The following is a 22,355-nucleotide window of genomic DNA, read 5'->3' on the forward strand; positions in this document are numbered from 1 at the left end:
ACTATTTGTATACTGACGCCATGGGTGGAAGGTTAATCTACAGCAGAGGAGAGAAAGACAATATATTGGGTTGTTTCTGTGTTCCCAGAACTCTGCCTTATAGAGTGTGTTGCAGGCCATCTGTAACTGTCACTGAGTGTAGTTACCCAGACTCCAGTATGGAAATCATCCCAGTGTGATGGCAAAGGTATTCAGTATCGGTCAGATCTTCATGCTGTAAATGTGCCATAAATCTCTCCATATGTACCTGTGTATATTTACACATACATACAAGGTATCTGTAACCACCACTGGAAGAAGCATTTCAGTAAAAGCATATTAGTAGGCCATATTTCAAGATCAGTGCAGATTTATTGATGTTGAGTGTAAATGCTGCAAGCTAATTCCTTTTACATTTTTTACAGGGTTGGGGGAGGTTATGCCCCCTTCAGGGGGATTGCAGTTTTGGATGGCATTTGCATTCTGTTTGTACAAAGAGGCCTGAGGTTATTCTATTTACCTTTTCATCTGCTGTTTGTGAAATGTTAGGATTCTTTTACAGGGTTTTTTTTAAGGTTTTTTTATCCTGCCTTTATTATTTTTGTGAATAACTCAAGGCAGCAAACATACCTAATACTCCTTCCTCCTCCTTTTTTTCCCACAACAACAACCTTGTGAGATGAGTTGAACTGAGAGAGAGGGACTGGCCAAAGTCACCCAGCCATCTTTCATGTCTAAGACGGGACTAGAACTCAGAGTCTCCTGCTTTCCAGCCTGGTGCCTTAACTGCTAGACCAAACTTTCTTTAAAATATCCTTATTTGGCTGCAGCATTATGGTTCTTTTGCAAATAAATCTTTGCAAAATTCCAGTCCTAGATATACAATTCTGTGAAAAGTAATTGTTCCCTTTTGGATTGTCTGAATTTTTGCATACGTTTGTCAAAAAGAGCTTCTTACAGGTCCTACTGACATATAAAGAGAATCTGAATAAACAAATAACACCGAAGTTTTGTGCCTATTTTGTCTATTTCATAAATAAAGTTATGATGAAAGACTGAGAGAATTAGTAAAGAATGCAAAGGTAATGAGAGGTTCTGGATGTGGGACAGACCATTTTTTGATAGTGTCAGGAGTGGATCTTGGGGAAAATAGACATATAAGGAAAGAAGTTAAACTAGAGTGAAAATAAAATGACTGCAAGAAGAGAAGGCATGAATCATATATAAAAATATTAAAAGGTAGATTAATCTCTCAACAGAATAAGTGGAAGGTAGATATAAGAAAAGAAGATGTAGAAGATTATTGGAACAGAGTGAAAAAGAATTACAGAGTGCAGCAGACGTGTGTGACATTACACTAGTAGGAAATATGAAAAAGGAAGTCTGGTAGAATATAAAGTAAAAAAGAGGGTTTTGGATGAGAAAAAAATGCATAGAAGAAAATGATTAGTGCAAAACATAACAATGACAAATATACTACATCATATTACTGTATTAGATTTATATCATGGTTTTCCTATAATGTAGATCTACAGAAAAAAGAATAGTCAAATGTAGTCAAAAAAGAGCAAGGATTGGTTAAGATTAAAAGTTGCACAAAAAATGCAGAGTGTTTTTTGATATAAATAAAAGGTTGTTTTGGATGTAAGGGAAGAGGGCTAAACAAGAAGCCTCCAGTGGAGTGAATGGAATTAAAAATAAAAGTGATGCAATGATTTGGGATGAATCTAAAGTAAGAAAATGCTGGAAGGAGTATTTTAGAGCTATGTAAGAATCATAGTTGTATGTCAAAGGGCAAAATTAAAGTGAACGCCGTAAGTATTAGTGTCCAAGAAAACATAGATGAAAAAGAAGCAAATGCTTTGAAATGTTGAAAAATGGTGAGGCTGCAGGTGTAGATTGTCTAACTGGAGAAATGTTAAAATATAGAAATGATTTGCTTAAGGAGTGGCTGTGGAAGCTGCCTGAGGTTTGGAAGAATACCATTTCTGTTCCCTGTACAAAAGAAAGAAAGAACAAGCGCAAAAAAGGTATGGGGGAATTTGCTTATTGAGTGCATCTAGGAAGATGCTTGGCAGAATTTTGATTGAAAGGGTACAAGAGGTGACAAAGAATAGCAGTTGGGAAGTTCATTGCACCTTTATGCCAGATAAAAAGGGGGGGGGGCATATGCAGACCAGATTTTTGCTCTTCAGTAGCTCATAGAAGAACATATGAGGAAGAAAGTTTATTTGTTGATATTTGTCAATTTGAAGAAAGCAGATGACAAAGGGAATAGGCTTGAATTATGGAATATTGGTGCAAGTATGGAGTTGAAGGTTAGTTGCTGAGTGCAATAAGAATGGTGTATGATGTCAGTAAAGCATGCATATCCATAAATGGAATGTTGACCAAATGGTTCAACGTTGTGCAGAAACTAAGACAAAGGTGTACAATACCCCCTTGGTTATTTGATATCTTTGCAGATAAATGCATAAGGAATGCTTATGGTGATGATAGAAGTGTATTGATTGGAGGCTTGTGTGCAGGTGATGCTGAGAAAGTTGTGACTAGATAGAGTTGAGTTTACAAAACACAAGACAATATATGAAGCAGTGTGTGGATGTGATGAAAGCAGAGATGTGATGTGGTGGAAGCAGATGGTTTGCAAGATAGAAGAGTTATGGCAAGGTGGAGTAAGAGATGTTGGTGTAAACTATGTTTAGCTATGCATTTCCTTTTCTCATTTCATGCTTTTAATTTTTTTTAGCTTGTTATTCCTTACTCCCCTTTTGTACTTTGCACAATATCGCTTTCTGCAAAAGGGAATTGTGTGAGGAAAACATTTATATGCATGTAATATGAACCATTTGGAAGACACTGAGTTGAATAAGCTGGTTGTAGATAAACTTGAGCAGTATAATTTTTCCCCAGGACCCTTCTGCAGATTATTTTCAGCCACATATAACTAGACTCAAATACATTTCAGGCTTACAAGTCCTATTTCCCCTTCTGCCTTCTTACTGAGGATTATTCTAAACTACAGTGTGGCTCCAGGTTGGCTTATAAAGCACGAGATGTGCATAACGACTTGTGCTCTGCTACTCCTGTCTGGTGAGCCACTGGGGGGTTCATCCCCATTCCAGTCACATAGCACAAATCCTCTCCCAGTTGCTGTAAACCATAGAATGTTATTGCGGGAGAGAGACTGTGGCAGTTGCTCAGTTCAAATGTCACTGCAGTGAATAAATCTTTGCAACTGCATCTTCCTTGAGAAATGGTTGTCCAGCTTTTTCTCGAACATCTCATTGAGCTACAGCCCATCTTCCTTTGTTGCTTACAGCTCCTACGGTTAAGACGTTTTGCCTAATGTGCAGCTGAAATCTGTGTCTCTGCTTTTTCCATATCTTGGTTCTATTTCTGCTGTTTAAAGTAAAAGAGAGAATGTCTCCTCCATTCTTTGGGAAAACGGGGGAATAGCCTGTTAAATATTCAAAGATACTTTCCACTTTTCCAGACTCCTTACCATCCTCTTCTGACACTGACAGTCTTAAAGGATAAATAGTCAGTATAGATAGTGTGAATATAAAGATTTTTTTTTTCTTGAAGAGAAACTGGTGGCTCCACAACTGCTGATGTTTGAAGATGCTATGCACTTCAGAAAATATGATCCAGAAGACCCAGGCTTTCAATTTCCCCATGGGCCATCTTACCTGCTTGGTAGAACAAAACTGTTTAAAAACCATTTAGCTATAGATAATCTAAATGTTGAGGCAATAAAAACATCAATAACACAAACAAGATTGTAATGCACCCTGCTGATTAATTGCTTGATTAAGTAAAGTGTCTAGGAACAATAAGTCCGTCAAGTTATAGCTCAAAGAAAAGATTAAACAATTTTAGAGTTCTATTAAAATTAGGATTCTGCTGGGCATCCTGAGAACTGCTGTTTCATTGTTGTGCTGTTACTTTTCCACCAAATACTTTCCAAATTAAAAAAAGAGCTGTATCCTTTGCAAACACCAATTAATCATGGCATATTGTCCATTCTATTGGATTTTTTTTTAGGAACTAGTACAAGGAAAAGAGATTTCCTGCTCTAAGTATTATGAGTATACATGTTCCATGTTCGTATATATATCCGGAATTTGAGGTAAATTCTTCCGAACATGTTAAAAATAGAAGGAGGTGTGTACACACTTATATCAGTACTTCTGAGGCTCTTGAGAACATTAAATATACTTTAACATTAAATATACATTAAATATATAAGTTTTCCACAAGAGCAACCAAGAGATTGGGCATATTGTTGAAAGAAATATGAGTCACCATCTGTCTGGAGAATATCCTATGATCACTCTTTTTAAAATAAGCCTAGACGTATTTAAACAATGCCATGGTTGGCAATGAAGATGACTAACCTTCTCATAAAAAGGGAGTATTTGGAGAATGGGAGATGTATACTAAATAGTGCAAATAATCCCAGTGTTTCAGGTCACAGCCTGGAGATTCCTCCACTATGTATTTTAATTTGGTCTCAAACACAGCATGTATTCATTTTTCCCTTTTGGTGTGCTTTCTACATTACGTAGGCTTCAAGAGGGCCACACACCTTTAAAGGGATGGCAGGGGTTACAGGTCTGGAGGAAATTAACATAACTCTACCATTTTTCAGTTTAGGGACCAAGCTTTGGAATGAATTGCTGTTGGCAACCGGCAACCTTATCTAGAGTTAAAATGCTTTTCTTTGCCACCAAGAAAAAAATCATGGAAGAAAATACAGAAGGCATATGATCAATAAAAAAAATTGCATGATTTTGATTCCCCAGTCCCACTCATCATACCAAAAAGACCTTAGAAGACTATTAGTAAGACTATTCGTTTGAAGTATTTTTCATTTCTGCTACACTCAAAGAAGTGTACAACAGCTTTTTTACTCTAGTTCTAGCCAAATGTATCAGATTTTAATTTCCAAAGCTCTAGTCAACATGGTTACATAGCTTGAGGGATTATGGGAGTTGAAGTACAATACATCTGGAGGGCAAAGTTTGGGAAAAACTGGCATGCAAAATAAAATGCAGTAAAGCGACATCAAATTTAAAACAGGTATAAAGTTCCATGCTTATTTTTTACATGTACAAACAATCTACATTTTTTTGTGCAATTCACTTACGTGAATTTTTGTAATATTTTTTGGTCAGGGAATCAAACTGCAAAATTTGGAGGTGTGCAGAAATGAAAATAGGATTTCAAGCCAGTCTATATATTAGTTTAGGAAGTGAAAATTAGGTCAGTTTACATTAAAATGTGAACTGATTGAATTTTGCTTTCCAACTCTGCGGGTGCCTTCAGGATAGCAGTAACACTGAATAAAATAAGATGATTAAAAGACAAATTCTTCAAATACCCTGAAACCACTAATATTTTTAAAAATTCTCTTATGCTTTTTCTATGAACACTAATCAGCTGTTTTGCTTGGTTTTGTTCCTGGAAGAAAGAAAGAAAGAAAGAAAGAAAGAAAGAAAGAAAGAAAGAAAGAAAGAAAGAAAGAAAGAAAGAAAGAAAGAAAGAAAGAAAAAGAAACAGGTGCCAAGCCCTGAGCTAATAGCCAAAGGACATTCAGTAAATGTCCTTACTCTTTCAGTAAAAAGCCCATCGCAGTTTAATGAGGTAAAGGGATAGAAATTTATTGCTGTTGGTTTGTGTCATGATAAGGTAGCTTTTGTTCTGCCAGAACACTTTAAAAAGAGAGAATTTTCTCCTCCGCTACCCCAAACCAACAGATGTGTGCTGCGTTTTGCAAGGTTGTCATCAGGAATTCTGGTTACAAGGGCGCCTTTCTTTTCTTGAGATCACCCACATGTAGCTTGATGGATTCAAGATCCCTCTGGTCTCCAGGAAAGAAAAGAAAGAAAAAAAAGATAATAGCTGCCCCACCCAATTCAATAGAGATGATCTAATACTGAAAGAATTGGCAACTTAAATGTTGCTATAGAAACTCTGACCAAGTGGTTACAGAATCTTAATTTGCAGATAAAAGAGGAAAGCCACACTGGTCTGTGAGGACCAGTTGAGCAACACCAGTGACATTTTGGAAGGATCCTGATGGTTCAGCTGTGGATTTTGGAATATTATGCAGCATTTTTCTCTATTCAAAAGATCATACAGGGAAAAGTAAATCTAAGCTAAGCCAAGAAAGGAGAATCTTGCATGTGCAATTCTACATGTGGAATTCTTTCATGGGAACAAGAACCTTTACACTGTCAGTGTTCCTGTTGATGCAGTGGCCTTTTGATATCGACATCATTGATGGAGTGTGGGCAGAGGCTACTTATTGCTGTCTGGTCCATGCAATAATGTTCAGATAAGAATGCCTGATAAGGGCCTAGACAACATCCAAATTTAAGAACTAAAGCACAAGTAATTGGAGAGAGATCCAAAACCAAAGAAAGGTAGATAAACAGCAGAATAGCCAATCTTCCTAGCAGTAGTTAAAAGTCTTAAACTATAATTTAATGGCTGCATATTTGGAACTAAAACCAATCAGTTCAGAAGGCTTCTTTATATAATCCCAGCTGGTCTTTATAGTTGGATATTTTACTAGTTTCAAGGAGACGTGTTGAAGGATGTGGTGGTTGTTGGGGATATGCAGCTTTTTGGATTTGAACTCCAAAAGGTGCTTTGAGATGCATCGTGGAGCCCCCTTGGGCTCCTGTAGAAAAGACAGGATATAAATCTGAAAAATAAATAAAACTTTCAGAATTATTACCCAGCAGCTGCAGAAGGCTAGGAACTCTTAGTCTCACACACCTGAAGGGCACTAAGTTGAGGGTTGTTACCTGACATTTCTAAAGTGTCTTCAGGATTTCCAACTTCGGCCAGGCACAGGAAACCTGGTGGTTTTCAGATTTTTTTAATGGCAACACACCCAACGTCTTGCCATTTGACACAGTGGTTGATTTGATTGGGGGTTACAGTTCAAGTAGGCCACCAGGTTGCCGGTTCTTGTGTCTGGACCAGTCAGAGATTATACAAGCCCAGGTTGCTAAAAGAAAAAGAAAACCAAAGCCTTTGATCTCTCTTTCTCCTCTGTTCCTTTGCCCAAGTTCTACTTGTCATTAAGGTCAGATTTAATCTCTATGTTCTCTGCTGCTTCTCTGAAGTTTTCAGTATGGATCAAGAGATGCTTCTTGATGGTAGTGTCTTTGATTTGTAATGGAGAGTTATGATGCATCCAGAATCCAAACACTGTTAAGTGTCTTGAAAGTTGCCCAGAAAACTCTAAGCAACACTTAATGAGAAACAGGAACATAGTGGGCTGAAGTAGAGGTAACATCAGTGATACAAACTGTTTACTCAACTTCTGCTTGAAGGGAAAGCATGTGAATGACCTGTCCGGCAATTTGGAAAAAGTTGCACAATTATTTTACCACATAAAACATCATGGAATAACATCTCTTTTGTTCTTCATTAAGCATTAAGAGCTTTCTGGGGAAGGAAAGGGCAATGGAGTCTGAAGAGAAATGAGAAAATCAACAAGGCTTGAGGGATTTAAGGAAGTTCTCTAAATCACTTTTCTGTGGTACAAATATGTGATCCATTTAAGCAGGTTATATTTTTCTGGGCACCAAGAGCAAGGCATCAAAATCTGCAAGATGGCGGGTGCGTTGTCACAATCAAAGCCCTGCCCGTTTTGTACATCCATGGGACATTGTTGCATGTATAAAAAAGGCAGGGCTTCAGTTGCAATGACAAGCCCAGCATCTTGCAGTTTTTGACCACCACCCACAGTTGCCACTGGATTTTATCACATTGAGTGAATACAACTTGCATTAATGGTTTTATTTTGGAATGTGGTTTGTCAGTGATTTCCATAAAATTTAGCTTTGATTTTTCTGAAAGAAAAAAAAAATGAATTGCAGATTTGGGGATTAAAAAGGGGACAAAGAGGTTGAGAAAAGTTTAAGATAACAACTACTTGATAGAAATAAGGGCAGAAGACATAATTGTATGTTTTCTTTTTTTCAATTTTTCTCTTGTACTTCTGTTTCTTATTCTCTTTGTTCTTGTTTGTTCTGTACATTTTATTACACTGAAAAATTCATGTGTGTGTGTGTGTGTGTGTAAATAATAGCTTTGATTTTTGTTTTACAGAATCATAGTCTTTTACAACCCCTTGATTTCATTGGGAGGGAATTCCCATTTGTGCCATCCTTGATTGACTGAACTATGCTACCTGAATTCTGTGGGGCTTACTTTAGAGTGGACATGTACAGGACTATACTGTTATTCTTCAATTCAGTTATAATTCTTCCTTTGTTTGCATAGGTTTAAATCTACTGAGGAATGAAAATTGGATGAAAAATTTCTCCTCCTGATTTTAAATATTTTCCATAGAAATGGTTCACTTGGATCTATCAGTAAAAACTTTGATGGGTTCTAGATTACAGCCAATATATTAAAGTTATTGAAAGCTAAGTATGATAAAACATAAAAATATACATTTTTCAAAGCCATAAAAGGGAGAGGAAAATAATTGGTAAAGTTGTCAATGCAAACTAAGAAACAACAAGATGTTTCTACTATCCCAAGTCTTTTTTCCTCATACTGATAATGTAAGTAAAATACTACATAAATAATGTCTATTTTTGCAGAATGATCAGTCTACGCAAGATACTCAGATCATAGGAGGAGATGACTTTTCAAAACTGGCTGGAAAGGTTTGTACATGTTTAAATAAAAATACCTTAGAAATACCTCAGAAATGTAAGGTTGCCTTTGCTCTTAAAGTAGAGTTTAAAAATGCTTGTTTGACAATGAAAATAAACATTGAATATAGGAATGTATAAAAGATTATTTGTAAGTACAGGTGGTCCTTATTCAGTGACCACTCGTTCAATGACCATTCAAAGTTATGACAGCGCTGAATGAGGAGACTTGGCTAGTCCTCAGTTGCGGCCATTGCAGCGCCTCCGCAGTCACATGATCATGATTCAGGTGCTTGGCAACCAGCATACATTTACGACGGTCACAGCATCCTGCAGTCACAGGATCACCATTTGCAACCTTCACTGCCTGCTTCCAACAAGCAAAGTCAATGGGGAAGCTGGCAGGAAGTTACAAATGGTAATCACATGACATCGTGCTTAACTACCACGTGGGATTTGCTTAATGACCACAACCAGAACTGCCATCGTAAGTTAGTGCGGTCACATGATATCATGCTTTACGTCCACATCGCTTAGCAGTGGAATTGCTGGTCCCAATTACCATCGTTAAGCAAAGACTATCTGTATAAATTACCAATAGTTGATAAGCTTTGTAGTGCTCTAGGTCAAGCATCCTTTTATGGCCTGGGACCCTTCAGATACTTGCAACCTCCATCGTTCCCATAGCACACCCACCATGAATCCAGCTAAAAAGGTAATCATGCATGTGGTTGCATTTGAATGCCATGATAAATCATATTTTATGTTATTTTTTCCTAAATCCTCCAGATGTGTTCAACTCAGTTCCCATAATTACCTTTGTTCTGCTGGCAGGGAATTGCTGGAAGGGCTCTATGTTTGGGAAGGCTGACTTCTCATGATGGGTACAAGCCTATGTAACTTGACTTAGGCATGCACATTTCCCTACCAACCCAGCACAACTTAACCACTGTTTATGATGCCATTCAGAGCCTAAACTATGATTAACATTAACTGTACTTTATTTAAAAGAAGTCAGCTTCATACCTCATGGGCCTGGCTTGTTTCAAACAATATTAAATACAATTTGTCGTATTTCAACAATATGATTAGTTACAGTTTATCAGAAGTGGAAACAGTTGTTAGAACGTGATGGAAGAAGGATGCATGCAAGCCTAGGACTTGTGCATCTTGTTTCTGTAATTATGAACAATAACTTATTGTGATGTCTGAAAGCAACTATTGTCTGTCTGGCTTCACAATGTATCGTTACATTGGTCTAGTTCTACATTTACATGTCTTGCCAATTGATTGTTTATTGAAGAAGTTAGCAACAAGCAAAGACACTTGCTGGGTTGATACGTCGTGCTAAGCTACGGTGGCATCCAAGTTGTTGGATGAATGGGGTATGCCTATACAGCGGCCTTTGTAATTTCTAAACTCTGATTTATAGCTTAGGGCTGTGTGTCAACCAGCTCAGGCTTGCAGACAAAGTAGCCATGGTTTTTGTGGCCTTATCCAGTTTGTTTTCTGTTTTCTCTTGCCTGGTGCAGCTGTGGATTGGTTAGGGGCTTCAACAAATTCAACAAAAATTATGAATAAGCCAGGCAAGAACAAGAAGACTGTATATAGGTCATGTTAAATTCCATTCCATTCATTCATTAAATCAACAACCTATGGCTTCAAACAGTAGTTACTAGAACAAACCATAGTTTATTCAGCGAGCCTCTCCTGTTCTTCATGCTAAACCAAATATAAAATACTGTATAAAATACTGCTCCTGGTTTCTAGAGTCATCAAAACAGCCAGTAAACTACAGAACTTCTTAATGGTTTCAGTTATTTGTTCTAAATATTCCATTCCTAGCATGTGAAACCTGGAGAGTAAGCTGGGTTTCTCTTCCCACTATATTTGAACATATTGATTTGGCGGGGCGGGGGGGAGATAGAAACTTTGTTCAAGTCCAAGACTGGGATGTGCAGATGACACATGTGTGATGATGCAAGTATGTAATCGCACATATGTGAAGATGCCATCATGTACCATGTTATTTTGGCATCATTGTGTTACAGATGTGCTTCCTGGCTGAGCCATACCAAAAAAAAAAAAAGACTTATTGCATTGGGTTCATAACATTGGGATCATAACAGCAAGCCTCAGGATAAATTTGGGCAGGGTAATAGTAAAACTAATTTACCCTGAATGAACAATTATTCTGTGTTAATAATATGATTGTTAACTAGTTAAATATTGTAATTCATTATAATTTCTTTTAATCAAATAATTGGTTTTATTTTATTACGTTTTCCTTTTACCAAAATCTCACTCAGACTTTCAATTACTGAAGGAAATATGAGATGAATTTATAATTTATTCAGCAAAGCTGCCACTCACAATTATATGTAAGAGAAAAGCCTACATATAAAATTTTTTATCATTCTCTATTATGCTAACAGATCCAAATCAATTTTTTAAAGTGCCTTAGTTGCTTGATTATGTATTCCTTCAGCTGACTGTTCAAGAAGAAAATTTATCTAATTGAAATGTTCTGTTCTGGCTTTAAAAAAAGTGATAAAGTTGACACTGATTAGTGCCCAATCCTATGAATTCAAAATTTGTTGAATTCAGTGATTATTATTTTCAGACAAGTGTTTAAAGGATTGCAGTCTTGCAACAAGTACAGTTGGAGCTGACCTATCACATTTTGTACAACAAGGTTGGCTACGGATAAATACATAAGATTGCTACCTTTATCAGTTTAACTGATTTACAGAGTGAGCCTAAACATATTTTTTCCCATTGTGCTTAATGGTGCTTACTCCCATGTAAGGACTTCTTCCTAAAACCTATAAACCTGTATAAGTCATTAATTTACTCATCTAAAATGTTGATGGATAAATTCAGAATTGATTAGAGGAAAAGATTTGTGCATATATTGTCTGAGACTTTAATTCTAGAATCAAGATTGCAGCTTCTAAGGGTGCTTAGTATGATGGTGCTTTCATATGAAGCCCATGGTTCACCCATTGTCAGAAGTGATGGAAGTAATGACTAAGACTAAGGCCTTTGGGTATGGATGGTTTAGTTAAGAAACGACTGTCTTAACTGTCTTTCACTCTTCTGCCTAATTCTTACTATAGAATTGCAGGGAAAGATTCTTGCAAAACAAGAGTTAAGTCCTGAAATGTTCTCCTTGGATTGGGATGAGGAACTGGCCTTTGTGAGATAGCATATGAAATCTAATCACCCTGTCCTTTTAAGGCTACTGAAATAGGCTGTGTGGAATTGCACTACATTAACTCAAAGCTATAGAAGACATTTTTATGACAATATAGTCTTGTTTGCTCAGAAACAGCAGGAGAAGCAAAAGTTCATGTTCAACCAGCTCAGGAAGCTTCCTTGGTCAAAACCCAGTATGTATACATGGAATTCATTCATGCAGTGTTGTGTAGACCTGGTTCACATTATCACATTAAGCTATGGTGAAATAAGCCATGGCTTATTCAGTATACCACAGTTAGCTGTATTTGCATAACACACTAAGCCAGGCTGAAAAATTATATTATGGCTTAGTGCAATGTGTAAACCAGTCCACATATCTTACTAGAGAGAACTTGTAGTTCAATGGGAGGGATATATGCTTTACCTTCATAAGATCCCAGATTCAGTCTCTAGAATCTCTAACCAGAGGATTGTAGGAGACTAGACGAGAAAAACTCTGAGTACCTGAAGAACCACTGCTCACCAGAGGTGACAGTACTGATCTAATAATGAGACTCCTCAGGTACATCTGTAGGACACACTAAATCACAAACTGGTCAGCCAGAGTTTGCTGTGTTGTGCAACCTTAACCCATGTGATTGGCTTGGTTGGATTGACTAAGCTTAAACCATGGTTGCCATAGTTAAGTGCAGCCAACAAATACAGGCAATGCTTCTGAAGTTTGTTAGAAATTATGATGATGCTGACAGATGGAGCCTAGCTGTACTAGGACTGCTGAAGAATTCCTTGGGTCCATTTTCAAAGGGGGACAATTTGTTGCCGGAAATATATTTGCACTCCTGTTTTTTTGCAGTGTTATGGAAGAATAACTTCAATGTTTGGTCTGAGGTCCCCCTTTGAAGTTTTGCAAGCGCTTCATGGATAGCATTAAACCACTACTGCCACATTATAAATTGAAGTTGGGGTTGCCGATGCCCATAAAGCAATGAAGTGCAATCAGGTGCATGGGAAGTTGCATGAGAAAGATGATTGCTTCCAGAGATCCCATTTTGAACACACTCATGATGATTGGAGCAGCAACAAGGGTTTCTAGCCATTGGAAATATTTATTTCATCATGGGAAAAAATGAAGGCCTGGATAACTTTAAAAGCCACCCTTGGTTCATCTTGTAACTTTGTAAGCTGCACGTTAATGCAGTGTTGTTGTTTTTTTTGCAAAATCACAAAAGAAGATGACATGGGATAGAACAGACATAGAAAAGGAATGAATATTTCACTATCCAACCATCCAGGTACATTTATTCGTTCATTTGTCAAGGGTGAATTAGCACTTTATCACTAATCTGTTGTGGCTTCTGCTTTCCTTTCTAACAATATTAGAACAACATTCCTCACAAAGGTTATATAAGTGAACCAGTAAATATTATCTGTTAAACATACAGAAACCTTATCTGTCAAAAACAAAATGGCTCATAAAGAGTACATATTTTATTTTCATCCTTGCTTACAGATGATCCAAATCAAACAAGTTAACAAGATTAGATAACACCTAGACATTTTTCAGTCTTTTTTATTTCATTTTGCAAAAAGAGGCTTAAATGCCATCTTTTGGGTTATATTAAGAAGGGAAACTAAATATTAATTGCCTAATTTATCTCTCCTTATGCTTGAATAGCTAATTTGAGAGCCTGTGGGGGATTGCTGATGATCAGGGGCCAGTCTTTAGTTGCCACAAATTGGTGTGCAGGATTCAGATGCAAAGCAGATGAGAGTTACTTGGAAACTAAATGCTGCATGCCTATTCTTAGATAAATACTCACTACAGAGCCAACTCCTTTGGGAAGAGGATTGTAAAAACATGTCATTTTTGGAGTGTGCTGAAAAAGAACCCTTAGTGTGAGTCCCATGAGTTTGCCAACTGCCTTCATGAAACAGCAGGACACTTAATGGTTGAAGAAATGGACAGGGAAGATTCTTTCATCTACCACTACTTGTCCAAATGGAGACTCAAACTTCCATTACATTACTCGTATGTTTCATCTGCCATCAGAAAAGTATAACCTAGAGCATTTGGCCCTCCTTCTGCAGCCCCTGGAGGCCCCTCCAGCCAATGGAGGCCCCTCCAGCCAAAAAGAAATCCTGAGTAGGCTTAATATTATTTTTAGAAATTCCTTTTTAAAAATAGAAAATCTGACCCTGTCATTGTATGTGGCACAATCCCAAACATTTTGGGTCATTTCCTCTCCCACTGTGGTTCTCATCCTTCCCCAAAATCTGGAAGCCCCAGTTAAAGTTACCCATCCCTGATCCATTCTCTTTAGCACAGGACTCCTTTCTTTATCCAAAGCATTCATGAAGGCAGGAAGTGCAAATTTGCTTGGGAAATGAGTTAAATTCTTTCCCATTCCTCCTCTGCTATTTTCATTCAAAAATTATCCTGCAGACATCATTTCATTGGCTCAAGCCCCACAGCTGACTTTTTGTGAAGAAAAAAACATGTTCCATGTCGAGCACAGTAATTGAAACATTCTGCCAAAATACTTTGAACTTTATAAGTTTTACTCCATTTCCTTCTGCTGAGTTTGCCTCATAAAGGCAAAGAGATTTGGACTTTAGTGACAGTTTTGAGTTAGAATGGGAATCCTGCATCTTGGGGTCCCAATGGGGACATCAGTCTTATTTTATATGACACTAATTTCATGAGACTCACAAGAACAGGGTAGCTTAAACAGAGATGCAGAGGAGAGACTAGAGATGCATAAAGTGCTAAACAACCCAGTAGTGCTGCAAACTTGACAGACTCTAACTCCCTCTACCAGTACCTACATCCACGACTGACTTTTGCAGTAAGTCTAGAATGATATCCTCTCAGCAATCCATCTGGCTCCCACCCTAATGATGTTCTGGAAATCTTTAAAAAGTTGGCTGTTCTCCCAGCCTTGGGGTAGAATGTGTCAGCCCTTACAGGTAGGTAGTCAAGGCATTAAGGCCAAACCATGAGTACCACCACACTACTTTATTGGAAGGCTACAGCAACAAAACCTTGCAAGTGTGCAAGCACTTCTCCCTTCCCTTTTATTTTCCAGAAAACTAGGGAAGGTCCCTTCTGAGATGCTTTCTCCACCCCCATTCCTTCTGTGGGCTGAGATAACTTTTGCATGATGGTTGTCTAGGCGGTGGCTCTTCCTTCTGTCTCCCAAGGTTATTCTTACAGTCCATTACAGAAGGTGGAATCTCAGTTGGTTTTGTTTTCTGTTGTAGGTGATGTGTTTGTCTGGATGCATGAGATTTTTAAAATTGTTTTCTGTTTTTAGTAAAACTTACCCAAAGTTTTTCTGGAATCGGGCAGCCTCTAAATTTCGTAAATAAATAAAAATAAAGTCAGTGGTCTACCACAGAAAAAGGGTTTCCTGCCTCAGTTTTGGACCTACTGCCTACAACGCCTTTAACTGGACCTCCTTTATCCATTTTGGCCAGAACTGAATCATTTACACTCCAACTGTTCTTTACACAAGACCAAGTTAAACTATGGAATGTGCTGCCATCAGCTCTCGTGATGGCTTTAAAGGGGAACAAGACATAGCCATAGATTGTGTATCAATTCATGGAGGATCAGGCTATCACGTTTGGTTTGTGTGCTTCCCAGATGTGTCTAGTTGGCCATTGTGTGGCATATATTAACAATATGGTCACTTGGCCTGATCCAGCAGAACTCTCCTTATACAGTGGTACCTCTAGTTACGAACGCCCCTCCTTACGAATTTTTCGAGATACGACCAGCTCCGGCCCCAAAAATTTACCTCGACATGTGAACTCCGCCTCGAGATACGAACCGGATCCGCGGCCATTTGCCCTGCTGCCACACGGTCGCGGCTTCCTGTGGGCGAGATCGCGGTAGCAAGGAGACGTTCGGTGAGGCTTGTGGTGTGTTTTGTGGCATTTGGAAGGCTTTTGTGGCATTTGGAAGGTTTTTGAGGTTTAAAAATAAAATGCATATGTTTCAGAACTGTTTAGCCGTATTTACATTGAACCTTATGGGGGAAATTTACCTCGGGGTGCGACCAAATTCAGAGGGCGGATTAGCCATATTTACATTGAACCTTATGGGGAAATTTGCCTCGTGGTGCAACCAAATTCGGAGGGCGGAACGGATTAACTGGATTTACATTGAACCTTATGGGAAACTTTACCTCGACTTGAGACCAACTCGAGTTGCAACCAGAGTCACGGAATGGATTAAGTTCGTAACTAGAGGTTCCACTGTATTTACACATAATGCTTCTTCAAAGAAGGGTCAAGCTCTGCTGAAATGTAACCATCCCTCTTCAGCCCTTTTCTGACCTGAAGGGTGGTTGTTGGCTTTCTTCGCAAAGAAGACAAGAATTAGGGACTCAAGTTCTGATTCTTTGAACAACTGCAGCCCAGGACAGATGAACGATCAAGCGGTAAAGATCACTCCTTGGCCAAAGGAGTGATCTTTGCAAGGGAAGCATCCAATCTAAGCCTCAACAAAGAGCCTGGAAATGCTGCCAACTTACATGCTTGTTAAGAGGGCCCAAATTCTTTTCCTTCTTTACAGTTCTCCAAGAGAAATAAGCTGGCAGCTATGATCATCTGCTCATGTTGAAATTCTCAGTTCCATGTTCAGCTTTCCTTGCTGCCATGCAGCTGACAGCCATTTGCTTGCAGATATCGTTAACATAGTTACATGTTTTGTGTAAGGAGAGAAGACGATTGAACTTATTTTCAAGCAGAATAAAAGTGGGGACCATTAGGAAAAGGAGAATCAGTTTGAGCATAGCTGGAAGGATCCACATCTCAGCCTTCAGCATGGAACATCTGCTTTCTGTTCATCGTTAGCAACATATAAATTGCTGGGTTTTATGGGGCTGTCACATTTGGACTGGCTGTTCCAGTTCCAAAGATTTTGTTGTTAGATCTTTACAAAAACAGACCTTACAGACAAATGGTTTTGAACTAGGAGAAAACAGTGTGTAGTTCTCGTTCTCTCTCTCTCCCTCTCTCTCTCTCCCTTTCCCTCTCTCTCCCCTCCCCTCCCCTCCCCTCTTAAGAATGTCTGAAGGTTGGAGCTTGTCTTGGCAAAGATGGTATAGAGTTTTGCTATTGATTGTCTATTTCAGAAAAAGACTTCATTGCCATGAGTTAGGACTTAACAACTAAGTGGCATCTCATAGTTACTTCAAAGAAATTGGTGTGGTTTTTGAATGGCCAGCATATGATTTGCAAACTGATTTTCAAAATAGAGGTATGTTGCTAAAGAACCTCTTGGTCATTTGCTATCCAATATGGCTAAATCAATAGGGTTTTTTCTTTTTCTTTTTCTTTTTCCAATGTTTCCAATGCAATCCTTCTCTTTTAAGGATGAAGTATATTTGTGTTGCATTTTTATATACTGTATTTTTCAGTCAATGCCAAACTAGCTTGTGACTAATTTCTGGAAAGTCTAAAATAGAGAGATATGGAGGCACCTCAGCTAATGATATAGGTCAGTATTTGGACCTTTCCCTCCAGAGAGAGGGGCACAAGCAGCTGTAGGTAGGCTGAGGGCTTAGCTGGTGGTAATGATGACAGCACCTAAAAAGAGATGGTCTTTTAAAAGTTGTATAAGCTCTCTGGCAATTAGCAATGACATAAAATTCCAAATTGTCCTTCAACATGGCAAGATCAAGTTGCAAGTTACTCTGAGGCTGCTTTACTGTATGATATTGTGTAACTGATTTCCTTGAGACTGTTTAGGAAGGAAGCAGTTCTTTCCATAAATGGCTTTTCTTTTCTAACTTTGAAAAAGAGGGCTTACATGGCACCTAACTGGCAAGTCAGTCTTAAATCCCCATCAGCAATGCAGGCTTGATAATGCTGATAATCTGTAACAATGTATGCGAAGCATAAACTGATTAGAAAATGTTGGGGGTAGTGGTGACGATGATAAGATACAGATACAGATAGATAGGTTTGCAGGGTAGTACTTGCTAGCACAATTTTTCAGATATGTTCAAGTGGTTATATTAACACCAACTTGATTTAGCTCAGCCTCCAAGATGGTCCAGTAAACGTTCCTAAAGTAGCATTTTGGTGGCTACAGAGTGCACATGCTGGGTTTTGTACAGAGCAAGATTCTGAGACTACACTAGCCAATCACGATTGCCTATTAGAACCTCCTGTAAATCAGAGTAAATTATTTTAATGAAATCTTCGGGCCTTTTTCTCCACATGCACCTAATTAGTGCACAAAAATCCCATGGCAACATCTTTTTTAGCTATAGTAGCGTTGAAGTAGTCTTATCCCTCTGATTCCAGTACGGTCCAAGGACAGACACGAGATATAGGAATCCTGTTAGGCTTTGGATAGAAGCCAGGTGATCACAATGACTTGAAGCAGGATAAGGATCAGGAGCAGAAACAGTAAATGTCATGCTGCTATAGTTTTCTGCTGATTCAATGTTAGGTAAAAAACATTTCAGTTTAGCAGTGGAAAAAGGCTCATTGTGTGCAATCTTCTCAAATACCTGATTCACATATCAAGTTAGAAGTAAACTTCTTCCTCAGTTGCTTTTGGGTAAGGAGAATTTACCCATTTTCCTGGGGACTTTTTTGTGATAGCAAAGGGGTGTTGAGAAAATTGCTCATTGGCAGGTTAAGACTCATGTTTGTACTGTTTTGTAGTAACTTGTTTATGAATTGCAACTGAGTTTAGGTGATGTGATCTTCTTTGTTGCTGTCCACCTGCAAAATATGGGATCTCTTGTTAATATTTTAATATTTTATATAATCTTAGATTTCTATAGAGTCTTACAGCTTACATGTAAAGAAAGTGGACTTGGAGTAGAGCAAGTCCACTTAAACAAAGGCTAGCCATGGTGAAAGAGAACCAGAAAGCAATTATGTGGTAAGATTTTGAACAGATGAAGAGTGTACTCAGTTACATTCTATCTAACTAAACGTTTTCCCTTTATTTTGTTGCAGAATGTCCTTATTGTGGAGGTAAGTTCATATATTTGTCTATGTCAAAGAGCAGTTTATGTGGATTTCTTACTATATTTAATGTGTATAGGCATAGAATTCACATAGAATTTGTGAATTCAGCAAAAAAAAAAGTGAAAATCTTTTTTTATACATCTTTCTCCAACTTGGCACTCTCTAAATATGTTGGGGCTATAACTTCCATAATTTGCTTTGGTCAACAGTGACAAGGAATTCAGAGGGTTGTGTTGCCCCAAAATTGTGAGGATACCAGATCAGAGAAGGCTGTTGTAAGCATTTAATTAGCCAGTAGATCAATATTGATGACCTTAAGTGGAAAAAAATAAAATTCCCATGGCTTACCCAATTTCCAACCATCAAATAATGTTATGTCTGATACTTTCTGGGTTTTTTGTTTTTTGTTTTTGTCCTTGTCACTACTTGCAAACAATAAGGTACTGAAAGGATGTCCAAAGTTTGTGGATTCGTCATAGACTGATCACTGAACAAAATGATATTATGAAATCTGAAATTATGAAGTTGACCAAATGTTAGGCATGAACTTATGATTAGTTGCTAAAATAATATACTTTAGAAATTTGAGAAATACCAGTAATTTATGAATAGCTGGTTAAATGCCAAACAATAGTAAAAATAGATAATTTAACAGAAAGTATTTATAGAATATTTGTAAATCATCTTCTATTTAAAATTTCAGATTAAAAAGTTATTGGAAGACCAGGCCTTTGCTTTTTCTTAGAAACAAATATTACTGTATTATTTTTAAAATGTAACAATATGTTTTGTGTGTTTATTTTTAATATAATTTAAAATGTTAAAATACAGCACTTTCCACTGTTTTGCTGACACTTTTTCCTTTGTACATTTTGCACTTTGCCAAGGATATCATTGGAACTGGAAGGACTATGAAAGCGCTCCTTGACAGTATTAAAAAATACAAGCCCAGAATGGTTAAGGTAGCAAGGTAAGTGTTCATTCGTGAACAACTATAGCTTGAAAGTTGAGCATTGTACTTCCTGTGCAATAGGTCCCAGGTTCAGGCTTGATTCAATCTGGTGCAAAGTCATAATTTCCTTAACTGTGATTTCTTAGCTAAGTTCAAAAGTAATATTAAACCATAGCTTACCAACCATTTTGGCAGCATTAACACTTGGTGCTAAACCAAAAGCTGAACAAACCATGTTATAGTTCAGGAGAAGGAACCATGCACAGGCTTTCTCTAAGTATTAAAAATATTAGGGTGTGTTTGGTAAAAGCTCTCTGCTGGAACCCTGAAAGGCCATTGAACTGAGAGCACATCAAAATAGACCAGCACTTGGGTTGTTTTGCCTAATCAAAGTTATAGAAAGGAAACAAAACAGCACATTGGATTAGATTTAGAAGGTGGAGAGATATGGTACAATCCTTCTGTTTACTTAGAACTAAGTTAAACTGTTTTTAATCGGGCTTAATTCTAAGTAAGTATGCTTAGCCTCTATGGCTGCATCTCCATTTAGAGCAGAAAATTTTTTCACACAAGAACCTGGACAACATTTGGCATCTTAGTGATATACTGAGGACTGCACTTCTCAAAAATGGAAGCCAAGACAAATAAACTGGTATGGCTAGGGCAAAAACAAAATTTGATTTAATTTACATTTGAATGTAATTAAAATTAAATAAAGTACAGTTTACATGATTAATCTCCAGGTATTTAATCATTTTCCCTTGTATACCACAAGGGCATCCCTGAAGAGAGATTGCTTACCAAAAGTGTAATGCCATCTGCTTTCTATATGGGATGTCTATGGTGGCATCTGATGCAGATGCTAAGAGATGGGAAAACAAAGAGAGGATATCCATTGGGATCTTGCTCCCATTACCTTTTCAACATCTCAGATGGCAACCAGGATTATCAAGATGCTGGGTGCAAAGTCCTGTGGGAGTGAAAACAGAATAAGGCAGAGAGAACAATTGGCGGGCTAGACACTATTTCTCAAACAGAGACCAAGGGAGCTTGCTATGTTTAAGAAGAAAAGGGGAGATATAATAACATTCTTCACATACGTGAAGAGGTGTCACACAGAATAAGCCATGACCCATTATTTTTTGCCCCAGAATGCAAAGCATAGAATAATGGCCTTAAGTGACAAGAAGGCAGACTCCAGTGTACCATTAGGAAGAACTTCTCAATGGTAAAAACAGTTCGACAGTAAAGCAAATTACTCAGAAAATGGTGGGTTCTCTTTGCTGGATGTCTTCAAGCAGAAGCTGAATATACATTTATCTGGAATGTTTTAATTTGGATTCTTGCAGTGAACAGGGAGTCGGACTCCTTCCAGCTCTTTAATTCTGTGATTCTAACTTCTGCTGGAAGAAAAGACAGAAGACCTAAGTTCCAACTCTGCCATGTCCAGTTACAAGAAACAATTAGCATTTGAAGAGAGTCACTGGAGAGCCTCTGCCCATCCAAATAGACATTACCCAGCTAGACATCTCCATAATTCATCTTGGAATAAGGGAGGGTGGCCATTCATAATATGGGCCATGGTTCAGTTTAGCGAATCTTGACTTGTACAGGCTAAATTATTTGAACCTTTTTTTTAACCATGGAAACACTTTGTTCTTTACTTAATGATAGTTTGTTGGTGAAAAGAACAGCTCTACCAGATGGATTCAGGCCGGACTGTAAGTGCTCTTCTGTGGATTTTATTCATGTTCACAGGGATATTAAAGAAAACTTCCATTTCTAAAAATAGACAAGATGCAACATGTCTAGCCACTAGGGTGCTCTTGAAAAATGGTATTAAGAACGCACTGTGAAAATGCCCTCTTGATCACAGTGCTCAACTTAAGTGTCTTCTTTCCTTTTTCTGCATGTATTAGGATCCTTGGCTTGTTCTTCTCCTAACAAACTAGAATGATAAGCCAAGAAAAAAAAATCAGATGGTTTCCTGATCAGTTTAGCTGCTCCTGTTGACACAAGCCAAGAAGCAAGAGTTATAAAAACCATGTGCATCAATGTGCTTGCTTATTCCTGATGCAGCTATCAAGAATCTCTGCCTTGCCTTGTAGCTGCATGTGGGAATTATAGCTCTCTGTGTAGTCTCAAACTGCCTAACATCACAAATCTCACATTCTCAAGAATGTTAGGTATTAAATCATGTTCATTAAGCCACCTTCAAGGTTGTATTATATAAGTGCTTTAAAAAATGCCTGTTATCATTAACCCTCACAGTTGGTCACTGTGTGAATCATGTCATATGCTTATCAAGCCATGGTTTGTTTAACCATAGTTTGTTAAATGAACCATAATTAGCTGGGCAAACAGAAATTCATGGTTTATTGTCTAAATCAGAAACAAAGAGATCACAAAATGGTTTAGCACAGTACATGAACCAGGTTTGAGGCTTCAAACATTAACAAGATCCAAAGATATTTAAGCAGCATCCAACTGGAGATTGTAATACAATTTGGTATCTCTAGCAAGTGACAAAACATACATTG

General features: G+C 37.8%; 1 protein-coding gene across 1 annotated transcript in view; it reads left to right on the plus strand.

Annotated features, from left to right (window-relative positions):
* PRTFDC1 (phosphoribosyl transferase domain containing 1) overlaps window positions 1–22,355 on the plus strand; it is a 47,761-nt gene that overhangs the window by 20,840 nt on the left and 4,566 nt on the right. The window contains exons 4-7 of the mRNA XM_007430671.3: window positions 8,613–8,678; window positions 18,852–18,869; window positions 19,751–19,833; window positions 21,490–21,536. Of these exons, the coding sequence (XP_007430733.2) occupies window positions 8,613–8,678; window positions 18,852–18,869; window positions 19,751–19,833; window positions 21,490–21,536 (214 nt within the window). The remainder of the gene's footprint in view (window positions 1–8,612; window positions 8,679–18,851; window positions 18,870–19,750; window positions 19,834–21,489; window positions 21,537–22,355) is intronic.

The sequence above is a fragment of the Python bivittatus genome, unplaced genomic scaffold (genome assembly GCF_059951505.1).
Source record: "Python bivittatus isolate LINGU-HERP-01145 unplaced genomic scaffold, Pbiv_v1 ctg000610_np1212, whole genome shotgun sequence".
Taxonomy (NCBI): domain Eukaryota; kingdom Metazoa; phylum Chordata; class Lepidosauria; order Squamata; family Pythonidae; genus Python; species Python bivittatus.